The sequence below is a fragment of the Budorcas taxicolor genome, chromosome 4 (genome assembly GCF_023091745.1).
Source record: "Budorcas taxicolor isolate Tak-1 chromosome 4, Takin1.1, whole genome shotgun sequence".
Taxonomy (NCBI): domain Eukaryota; kingdom Metazoa; phylum Chordata; class Mammalia; order Artiodactyla; family Bovidae; genus Budorcas; species Budorcas taxicolor.
The window spans coordinates 100,880,136-100,892,383 of NC_068913.1; the positions used below are offsets into that span (position 1 = coordinate 100,880,136).

Here is a 12,248-nt window from a genome sequence, read left to right on the forward strand (position 1 = left end):
TGAAGCTGATAATGTGCACTTCCTGTTGCACCCAACAGTCCCCTACTGTTGCCCTTTCCAGAACCACCTGAACACTGCTCCAGAGTCAAAGACCCAAATTAAAATCTGACTCTGCTTCTTCTTGGGGCACAAAGTTTTCTGGTTTGAAGTCAGAAGGTTGAACTTCTGTAAACTTTGTACAGCTGGTCATCAACATCCATGGGTTCCACCTATTCAGATTCAAGAATATTCAGAGGAGAAAAATTCCAGAAAAGTTCCAAAAAGCAAACTTGGATTTCCCTTGTGCCAGCAACTATTCACCTAGCATTTACATTGCATTAGGTATCATAAGTAATCTAGAGATGATTTAAAGTATACACGAGGATGTGTGTAGGTTATGTGCAAATACCACACCATTTTATATAAGGGACTTGAGCCTTCGAGGATTTTGGCATCCTAAGGAACCAATCTCCATGAATACCAAGGGAGGACTATAATTGAGAAAGATTACAGTCAGTGGAGACTTCCACAGTCAGTGACCCACAGCCTTCCTGGAATCTCTTCAGCAGCCTTGTGTGAACAGTAAACTTCCTCCCAGCCTTGAGGATGAGGGGCCAATGGGGAGTTCAGGCATTGCACAGCTGGGTTTCTACCACAGAGGCTTTGTGGAACAGACGTAAAAGCAACTCTCTGTATGGGACCTTTCAGAGGTCCGCCCCTTGGGTCAGAGGGTCGTCCTGATATATAACTGAGCAATTCAATTCCATCAGCTTCTTCAGGTGAAACAACAGCTTAGCTGTGAACATTTCTCCAGCCAATCCAGCCAATGGTCCACGGGCACTGCACTGCAGGCGCTGTGCTGCTGGACAATCCATGCCTCCACTTCAACAGCAATACTTTAATTAGGGTAATTGGCCCAGTACTCCTTTGGAGGCATCCAACGCCTCCTTACTCCTTTAAACCAGTTCACTGAGAATTTCCTAAAAAAGCTGCTGCTGTCTGGTCCGACAGGGGTACAAAAAGGGTATCCTCACTGGGTCTGGCTCTTATATTGGAGGCAAAAGACATCCTGCTGGCATTTCAGTTGGCTGATGGATTTTACCAGTGTCTCCATCAAGCCCTTAATTCCAGGGTCCAGGATTCAATCTCATGCTGCTGGCTTTCCACAGGTTCTTTGAGGTCTTCCTCTCCTTGCTTCGACTGAGCCCTTTGAGGCTGGAGCAGAACTAAAGAGATCAAAGATCATCTCAGCCGATTAGGTATGGCCTCAAGAAAGGCCAGAATGTCCCAACAGAATTTTTGCAAGTTGGGCTGTAGTAACAAACACGCAAGGTCCTGGCTGCAGTGGCTACATTCATAGTTCAATTGGTTTAAGAAGTGGAAGAACAGCATGTTAGCCTTGGAACCATCGTTGTCCAGTAACAATATGAAGAGAGAGAAATCAAGACACCTGAATCACACAGTTGACTGATAAGCACTGGTTTCAAGTGGGATTAGGAAATTCTAATAGGTAGTTAGGTTTCATAAAAAGTGAAACATAAGAAAGTGAAGAGGAACTGAAAAGCCTCTTGATAAAAGTGAAAGAGAGTGAAAAAGCTGATTTAAAACTCAACATTCAAAAGACAAAGATCATGGCATCCAGTCCCATGATTTCATGGCAAATAGATGGGGAAACAATGAAAACAGTGACAGGCTTTACTTTCTTGGGCTTCAAAATCACTGCAGATGATGACTGCAGCCATGAAATTAAAATACACTTGCTCCTTCCTTGCAAGAAAAGCTATGACCAACCTAGACAGCATGTTAAAAACAACAGATATTACTCTGTTGACAAAGGTCCACGTAATCAAAGCTATGGTTTTTCCAGTAGTCAGGTGGGAGTTGGACTATAAAAAATGCTGAGCGCCAAAGAATTGATGCTTTTGAACTGTGGTGTTGGAAAAGACTCTTGAGAGTCCCTTGGACTGCAAGGAGATCAAGGCAGTCAATCCTAAAGGAAATCAGTCCTGAATATTCATCAGAATTGATGCTGAAGCTGAAACTCCAATACTCTGGCTACCTGATGTGAAGAACTGACTCATTGGAAAAGACCCTGATTCTGGGAAAGATTGAAGGCAGGAGGAGAAGAGGATGACAGAAGACAAGATGGTTGGATGGCATCACCAACTCGATGGACATGAGTTTGAGCAAGCTCCGGGAGTTGGTGATGGGCAAGGAAGCCTGGTGTGCTACAGTCCACGGGGTCACAAAGAGTGGAACACAACTGAGCAACTGAACTGAAGTTAGGTTTCATAACACAATCAAGGTATTATTTCTAGAAGGTAATGCTGTGTGTATAAATCCCTGTAGATAAAAATTTGTAAACATGTTTTCATACAGTCTCACTAAAATTTTTTTAAAAATTCTAGTCCTAAATAGTTCTGAAATCTATGGTGAAATTACAGATTTCTCAGGACTAAATATTTTCCAGTTAACCGAACAGTTGGAATCTGGTGCTATGGAGCTTTGCAAAATATAAACATTTATATTTATTTATTTAAAGTATAGAGTCTATATCTAGATTCTGTCCTTGGAGATTCTGACTCAGTCCAAATTGAGATATTTGGTGTCTGAAGATCACTGTTCTAGTGGAAAAGGAATACAGTGAAAAAGTATCAAGTCTCCTCAAAGTCTCTGAAATTATTAGGCTTTAGAGCTAGAAGGAATCATTAACATCAAATTTAAATACTGTTTTACAGTTTAAGAAACCGAATTCACAACTATTTGCAAAGTGTCTCTCTCTGGATCTTCAGATACTCAGCCAACTTTGCTAGCTTCTAACTGGCCCACTGGGTAATTTTTGAGTTTGATTTCCTTTAATTTCCTTGGTGGTGACACCAACCAAATTCCTAAAGACAGTCTCTTGGCTGCTTTCTAAAAATTATAACATAAAACAAGCAATTACGTAGTAGAAGAAACAAAGAAAAAATCATTTTCAAGGACTGGGAGTTGGTTAAGAAAAATAGTGAGGTTTATTTTCCTGGTTTATCATATTCAAAAGATAAAAATAGTCTTCAAGGTTGTACTAATTTTTGTTGCATTTTGAACATAAAGTAAAATTTAAGGCAAATGTCAGTATAATGGACATTTCCAAATTTCTGTTGTGTTACTACATACCCAAGTACGTACTTATACTGCTCCTAAATATTCCCTTATTCGTTGAGAATAATTCACTTTAATTTTTCATGCTCGCCAAAGTCTTAAATAACTGAGATAAACATTTGCTACTGCAAAGGACAAATTTAAGTTACAGACAGGAAGCTTGCTTTTAAAGAGTTTATTTTGATACAGGGGCTTCAAATACACATTGACACTAAAATTACTTTGCTAGTAAAATATGGCCACATCTTAAGTTACATGACACAATTAACATGGCAAGAAAAAAATGCCTCAGGAAACCTAGACTGATTGTAGTTGGCAAGTATGATTCTAACTGCAAGTTTCTCATAACTCTAAGACATACCAAATATGAAAGAAAATAAATGCTTTTATTACTGATAAGCACAAAAAATTAATTATCCTTAATATTAAAACTGAAAGATGGACATCCACCATCCTAAACATCACAGACTATTGCAAGCTTTCAAAAACAAGAAGTAAAATATCCATCTATTCATTATAATTTTGTATTTCAGTAATAAATTTTGATCTTAAAAAGATATTTGACGTGTCTTTTCTTCTAAGAAATAAAGGCACCAAAAACTTCGATCTCTAACCCATTCCTACCAATCCCCACCCTTCCCCTCCTTTCCTTGCACTTATTACAACCACCCTCCAGAAAAAATACCGTGGCTCTCTAAACTTTTTGAAAATATTCTACTTCAGTGGCGCAAGATACCAGAGCTGACTATTTTTCCAGTATGTATGTGCACATGTGCAGTAACTTTATATATCCAAATATATCATGGGACTAAGTAAGATTTCTTAAGAAAAATAAGGAAAGACTGAGAAATAAGTTCAGAAAAATCTCATAATTCATGAATTTTAATATAAACACCCAGTTTTAGCAAACTTTATCACCTACTTAATTTAACAGTAAGCAGCCTTAGCTTTATACAAAAATAAAAGTTCAGAACTGTAAATAATTTACCTACTTCAAAAGACGGAATGCCTTACTGGGGGGTCCACTTTACAAAAACAATGCAGGCTACCTTTCATGACACTTGTCCATACTTTGAGAATTACTGCTTTATACTGCTCTTAAATTCACCTCTATAAGTATCTACATACACCAGTAATTTATAACTATTTTTAGGTCATGGATCCTCCCTCCAAAAAAGTATACATACACACACAAACACACATAATTTTACCTAAGATTTCAGAGTTTGCAGATATTCAGAAGTCTATATATGATTTAATACATTCTACTCAAGACTATTATATACAATTATCTGGACCATATCCTTTCTAAATTTCAGGGGTTTACCAAATTATATTAGGATAGAAGAATACGATTCAGGCAGTGCCTTCTTCCATTCTGTTAAATAAATAAGGCACTCTCATTATGCCTTCAGTCTATTAGAGCTTATATTTGACTTTCAATATAAATATAGCTGCATATAGTTTTTAAAAATACACCTTTTCCTTCAGTGTGATAAAATGGACAAATTTCTAGAGAAATTTTCTTTTCACCATTTCTTTAGCTTATCCTCTACTGCCACCAATCTGTGGTTTAGGGAAGGTTTTGCTTAAACCTTCCCTGAGATTAATAGTACATCCATTATATTTATCCTGAGTATAAGCCTTAAGTACCAGAGATCTTCAAGGTCAAACCACATACAGTTATGGCACAGTCTAACTGATTTAGTTTGATTCACAACAGAGTTTTTAATTCATGTTAAGAGTCTTAAATTTCGCCTCTTCTAGATTAAGAAATGGCACAGTGGAAGAATGAGCTTGGGCTTAAAACTGACAGACTTTTGGTCAGAATCTGGTCTATCACTTATTTGTGGAGGATACTGGTAAATTACCTAAACTCTCTGAGATTTAGTATTCTTGCCAGCAGTAAGATAACAATGATGTCTACCACACAGAACTACTAAATGAACACAGAAGACATCATATTTTTATTCAACCTTCTTTCTACCTGAATCTAAAGCTGAACATCTCAATTCCTTCAATAGTGTCTTCTCTGAGTCACAACATCAAGTCATAAACTTGACTTGTGTGATCTGCACATTTCATAATCTGTCCCCCAAGGTAAGCAGACCTATACACTGTCCTGGGCATACAGCAGCCATTTAGCTACTACTACCCTGTCTAAAGGACTTCCCTGGTGGCTCAGATGGTAAAGCATCTGTCTACAATGCAGGAGACCTGGGTTCGAGCCCTGGGTTGGGAAGATCCCCTGGAGAAGGAAATGGCAATCCACTCCAGAACTATTGCCTGGAAAATCCCATGGACAGAGGAGCCTGGTAGGCTACAGTCTAAGGGGCCGCAAAGAGTTGGACACAACTGAGCGACTTCACTTTCACCCTGTCTAAGTCTTTGATTGGTACACAAATAGTGCCTCAATGTAAATAAAGGTATTTCAAAGCCCTGAACTTAAAAACAGAATATCCAGTCCTTAAGCATCACTACTGCATGGCTCCCTTACTTCCCCTTCTCTACATTTTTATTCATCATTTCAAAATAACTAATAGAAAAACAGCGTATCCACAGTCAAAACCCAATCTGACTGATATACTCTCAAACCCATAATAATGGAGGGATGTGTGTGAAGAACAAATGATACACACCCTCTAATTAATTATTCATTTAAGTGATAGAGGAATAAGACATAGAAAATTTCACTTACTAACATTAATGTATATCAAGGGACCATGTTGGGGTTCCGTGATGATTAGTAGCTATGATATTCTTAGTATTTATAATCTGGCTTAATTACAACTGAGAAAAGTATATTTCAGTTTAATGTCATATATAAATTTTCAAGTTTTGCTTTCTTGAAATTCTTCTAAAACTGCTGCTCACTACACAGGAATGCCAAGAAAAGAAGAAAAGGGGCCATTCTTTTTGTCCCTAGAAAGTTTAATTCTCAACTCAAATAAGAAAAATGTTCTCTCTCTCAGGTATGACCACAGCAAGAGTTGTACTGCTCTTCATTCTAACTTGGCAGGTCTTGTCTGAGGGAAGAAGAAAATTTGTCTACAAATTCATCCCTACCTGTACCCTGTATGGTGGTAAGGTACACGTGGAGACCAAAGCAGACGTTCAGTAATATTGACAGTCAAACTTACTCTCTGGCAGGGGTTGGCATGCAAAGGAAACAAGCTATAGGAGCTTGCCAAATAAAACAAAACACCAATAACTCTATGTAACCTAGGCCATCAACTATCCTTAATAAATCCTGGGGTGGGGGGTGTGTGTGCCTTGCATTAAAAAAAAAAAAAAAAAAACCCTTCTCCCGCTCTCAAAAATACTTCACTTATCATGTACTTATGTTAAGCAAAGGTAACCATGTCAAAATTTATTCTGGTCCCAGCTAAAGTTCAGTTGCACTGATTTTGGCCAAAGTTACTAAATAGGTATACTGTTTCAATTCCCCCCTTTCTTTTCTCCCCTACAACTTGTGGTTGCTATGACACTCCTCTCCTGCACAATTATAAATGTGCTCTGACTATACTTTATATGAAGGCAAAGTTAATAAAATATTAGTAAATCTATGTTAATAAGTGATCACAAAAATATAAGTTAAAGACAGCTAACTACTAAAATGCTGAAAAGACATGTTGGTAAATTCCAATTTTCACTTGTAATATAAAGAAAAAAGCCCAATAAATTAAAAATAATAAGGTGTTTTCATATTGTGATTATACCACTTTCTGATACTGTTGCTTAATTTTTAGTTCCTAGAGATTCTTAGACAGCAAGAAGTGATGGTAGGAGATTTGATTTAAAAATGCAGGGAAAAGACCAAAAACAACTTTCTTGAGTGACACAGAAGACTTAAATATTTTGAAACAAACAGACTTGGTCAACTAATGGGGGAAGCTAGCCTATATACTGCACAGAAAACACTTAAATACACCAATAAAACATGGCAAAGAGATATGAACTCACGATGCACAAGAAGTTCAGTATATTAATCAAATATAAATTAAAGCGAGAAAGATTTTATCAAATTTGGCAAATGTGCAGAAAAAAATTCAAGGAAAATACTCATTATCATTGACTTAGCAGTTTTAAGAGCATCAAAACTATAACCAAGATGTTTACATGAAAAAACATTTATCACAGTGTTATAAACAATAGCACCAAAATGAACGTAAGATAATATACACCAGTAGGAGATTGGTTTAATAAATGTGCAATACTCACATATAATGGAATACTACACAGTCATAAAAATTATGTTTTCATAACATGGGAAAATATTCATAATAATGGGTATTAAATTTTAAAATGTAACAAACCAATGCAATTTTCTGTATATATACATTCACAGAAAGGAAAAGGACTACAAGGAAACACACACTGCAAGGAAGATACACCAAATCATTTTAGTAAAAACGTCTGAGTATTGAAATCACATACAATATTTACTTTCTTCTTTATGCATTTGTATATTTTTCAGCTCTCCTTCAATAGCAACATTACTTTTATATTCAGGGAGTAACAAAATGCTGTCACAAAGAGATAATCTAAATTTTACATTTCTGCTCTGCATTCTCTAGGGGCTATAAACCCAGAACATGACTTTAATTAGAATGACAACACTTTTAATGAGAATAAAGACGTGTATTTAAAAGCATCTGAAATAAATTTTTACTACAAATTCTTACATAATGTACTACAAAGTTAGCAACCAATGAGGTAAATAACAGCATAGGTTCTTAATAAAATAAACATATTGGGTAGGTACAAAAAGATCAATGGAAAGGGTCAAAGTTTATCAACCCCCAAAGATTTTAGACTTAACTTTTTCCTTAGCTTTGATAAAATAAATTTCATGTAGTTTATTATATAATAATTTTATGTTTTGCTCTATGGCCACCTATATATTTATTTATATATATATGTACATATGTGTGTGCAAATAAAAGGAAGTTTTTAAATTTGAATTGCATTTATAAATAATCTTTACTATCAAAGTGAATAAACTTAACAAGGACTTCTCAGAATTTAAATATAAGTTTTGAAGAAACTGACTCTACCAACAATCCATGTGGTTATTATTAGCTACGCTTAAAAATGACCCTTACATTATTCTAGTGCTAAATAGACATGGGACTGTAAAGGGACTAAGTAATACCCAGACCTTTAAAGCATCATTTAAACAAATTTAACTTTGGAATAAATTTTTAAAAAAAGAAAACTGACCTATTTGATTACAGCTATTTACTTTAGATGAATTCACTTTACAAAAGTTAGACTTACCAAATTAAAAAAAAAAATAACACCAAGATCCTAACACAAATGTAAGATAATTCAGAATAAAGTGTAACCCCCAAATTATCATTTTTATTAATCATATCATTTTCTGACAGGCCAAACCCAAATACAATCCAAGATGTGACGATCACCATATCAGAATGAGATTCGATACATAAAATTATAAATTTGTTTAAACAGAAACAGAATATAGGTCTATGCAAAAACAAGCTGTCTCCAAGATGAAAAAGATCTGTATATGGGATACCCTCCTCACTCAGAGGACATAAGACTTTGGTGATTCCTGAGACAAGACAAACATGAATACTTGTATCCCCAACACAAAACGCTTCAGATTAATACCCTCTGTCCCTTTTACAGTATTTTGTGCCGCCCCCCCACACCCCACCATTACATCAGGAAGGAAACCTCCATTAGGTGACAAGAGCCTTTTAATAACCCACATCTCTTAATTTCCCTTTTTATCAAGGAGAGTGTTCCTGGGGCTCAGGGTAGTCTGCAAATCAATGCAAAGGGGAAGCATCGAGAGGCTCATCTGAAGTATTACCAGGGAGCAGCAGGCAGCAAATATTCAAACCCAGAAATTGTGACTCAACATTTCCTACAGTACAACAATTCTGCACAAATGACAGACACTGTCAAGAAGGATCCTGCCTGAAAAAGATGCAGAATGAAAAGAGAAGAATGATAGACAGGAAGGTTAAGGTATTCGATTACACTAGTATCGGTACTTACGTATCATACCTCTGCAGTGGTGTCACTTTGTTCTTATTCTTATCAACTGAACCCGTAGACAGTTGAAGGAAATTGGGGTTTAATTTATATAATTCCTGAAGGAGCTTCTGTTCATATTCTTGGTGTTTACCCGCCTAGTGGAAGAAGAAATTAAAACTGCAGTGGGACTCACAAAGTGGCTGGTATAAAATGCTGATGTACTTTCTGAATTATTAAAGCTATCCTAAATAAAATACATAAGGATTTGTCACAGTGTCAGAGAAACCTGTGAGGAAGATGTCACAGAACTTCTAGACCAATGAAAGTTCTTTCAACAAAACTACAGGAGACATATTCCATTAATTAAGCGTATCATCAACCACTTTATGTGGAGAAAAAAACATGTTAACGGACAACATTTTTGCTAGCTTAAAAAACTAGAGGGGCCCTTTTAAATTTACTTCCCCATCTTTCTACAAAAGAATTAAGTTTTTTAACAGGTCATTACAGAATTTTCTGAAGATCACTGGAAAATCAATCTCTTTTTAGAAGAGATTAACACTAAAAGTAACTCAAGGATGAAGGATTTTACTATATTTTTCATTATATTTTAGTCTATTTCCTAAGACTAAGTAACACATTTACATAAAAATGAATACATTTAAACGTTGGACCAGAAGATGGCAATTTAGAGCCAGCCGCTTTGTTTTTGTAAATAAAGTTTTCAGGGAACAGTAATGCTCATTCATTTACATATTATCTATGACCTTGCTGGTGCTACAACAGCAAATCTGAGAGACCATGTGACCAGAAAAACTAAAACATTGACTGACTGTCCCTTTACAGAAAAAGTTTGCCAATCCCTGCTCTATACATGACAAAGAGAGCTCTGTATTTCCTGGAGTTGGTAGCTCTCTATCAAAATGCAGTGTTACAAACATGATGGAAGAAATCAGACAATTGACTGTGCAACTAGTCACACACAAAAATAAATTACAATGAAACTACACTGAATAACTTTCTATTCTTTGCATGTATATTATGACTGCAAGGACATTTTTACTTACCTTCAGGGTTGTTAATTATTTTTAAAGTGTGATCTAAAGAGATGTTACGGGAAAACCAAAACCAGAACAGATCAAAACAAAAACAAACCAATAAAAACAAGGGCAGTACCATGTGATCCAGCACAACTGTCTCATATACACTGCACAATGCATCGCTCCCTGTTCTGAGAGGGCTCTTGCCTGTTCAACTATACAAATATTTCATACGGTACTGAATTTTGAGTTATGCAGTAACAAGGAAAGACCTAGTTTTTGCCATGATATAATTTGTCCGTTTCCTTTCTACACTGAGGAAATGTTTTAATGAAGAAACTCCCTTTCAAAGTAATTTTAAACTCAAAGAAGAGAGAGATTAATACAGGTCAACAATATGAAATGAATTTTAAACTGTCAAGAAAAAACACAGTTTAGATGTGGATTTTAAAAAACAGCCCTAAAAATTCTTTCTGTAAGCAATACTTCAGGAGATATTATGACTTTCATTAGCCACAAAGAGTTCAAACTGGTATTCAAATGGTTTAACAGGGGCAGTTTACAGAGACAGGTTAAACAGCATTACAAATAAATTCCAATGGACTGCCCATCCATTTTCTTTTACTTTTTAATAATACTTAAGTGAGATCAACTGGGGCTTAGAAACTCCTTGACAGATATTTTTATTGTAATAATACCCGTAAGTAAAGCATAGTTCCCATTAGTAAAAACACAGCATGAAATAGCTCAACCTTAGATTTCATCCAAGAAAGTTTCATTCAAAAGAAGAAAAAAGTCAAGAACCATTTACTGGATAAGCAAGAAATAAGTCAGTCATCTGTCCCCATTAAATATCATAGAGAACTTAGTTTTGGGGTTTGGGTTTTTTTTTTTTTTTTTTTGACCTGGACCATTTTTAAAGTCCTTACTGAATTTGTTACAATATTTATTGTTTGGTTTTTTTCGCTGTGAGGCATGTGAGATCTTAGCTCCCCAACCAGGGATCGAACCTACAGCGCCTGTGTTGGAAGGTGAAGTCTTAACCACTGGACCACCTGGAAAGTCTCAACACTGCTTCTGGATCATAAAGACCATACATACTGTAAAGAAATTCCAACGTATTTATTATAATGTGATTTAACCAGTGATAATGCCAAGTCAAAAAGGGTAATATTTCATTCCATTTAACAATCTGCTCTGAAAGGAGCCCCTCCTGTCTAGAGTCTAGACTGTCTCTAGTTTGACCTGGAGAATGAAAGGCAGTAGTCAATGCCCCCCACCTTCTAAATGAGAAGTATGCCTGCAAAGTCCACAGCAACAATCTGAAGTCTTCACCTATAACAGGGAAGGGCAGCATTGTGCTTTGGCATATGCTCATTTAATATGCCATATGGTCAATATTTTTACTTGTAAAGGCAAGTTAATACTACAAATTGAAAGAAGACAGGAGAACAGGAAATATAAAAAAGAATACAGGATAATAAGCCTTCAATTCACCGTTTACAGGACACTGACTCAGTGGACACTTTCATGGGTAGAATCATTTTATAAAAACAATTTAGCTTTTCAGTGGCATTTAATAGAGTATTATTTTCTAGCATGCTCTTTGAAGAGCAGAGATAGCAGATGGGAACTTCATAATTACAATACTCCACTTAGCTTTCATTTTGCCTACATTTTCGAAACTTAGGGGACCACAGATGCATTTTTTATTATAATAATGTTCTGCAGAACTGATATTGCATAGAACAACCACATATTTGGAAAAAGCTAATTTAAAGTAAGAACAGTTTAATAAAAAATAAAATTCTTAGTTTTTGCTTTTGCAATTTTAAGTTATAAAGAAAAATACTTCCTTTGCTGCAAAGTTGATAATTTACATTACTTTACTACCTGCATTTCCTCTTTTGTGAAGCTGGCCGCCTCGTCCCCCAATTCATGTAGGTACATGCAGTCAGGCTTTGGACACTGCATATTCTTTAAGAAGTAACTGCAGTATTTTGTTGTACCTAGAGATGCCTGCAGGAAAAGGAGGGAAGAAGGAAAAAGACCAAAAACGTAAACTGACACCAGAATGAG

General features: G+C 35.8%; 1 protein-coding gene across 6 annotated transcripts in view; it reads right to left on the reverse strand.

Moving 5' to 3' along the window:
* CNOT4 (CCR4-NOT transcription complex subunit 4) overlaps positions 1-12,248 on the reverse strand; it is a 147,898-nt gene that overhangs the window by 43,907 nt on the left and 91,743 nt on the right. For 3 of the 6 annotated variants that reach the window (XM_052639271.1, XM_052639275.1, XM_052639273.1), the window contains exons 6-7: positions 12,063-12,188; positions 9,160-9,284 (exon numbers count right to left, since the gene is read on the reverse strand). In XM_052639271.1, the coding sequence (XP_052495231.1) occupies positions 9,160-9,284; positions 12,063-12,188 (251 nt within the window). Of the gene's footprint in view, positions 1-9,150; positions 9,285-12,062; positions 12,189-12,248 lie in introns of all 6 variants that reach the window. The other 3 variants (XM_052639270.1, XM_052639274.1, XM_052639272.1) reach the window with 1 other exon arrangement.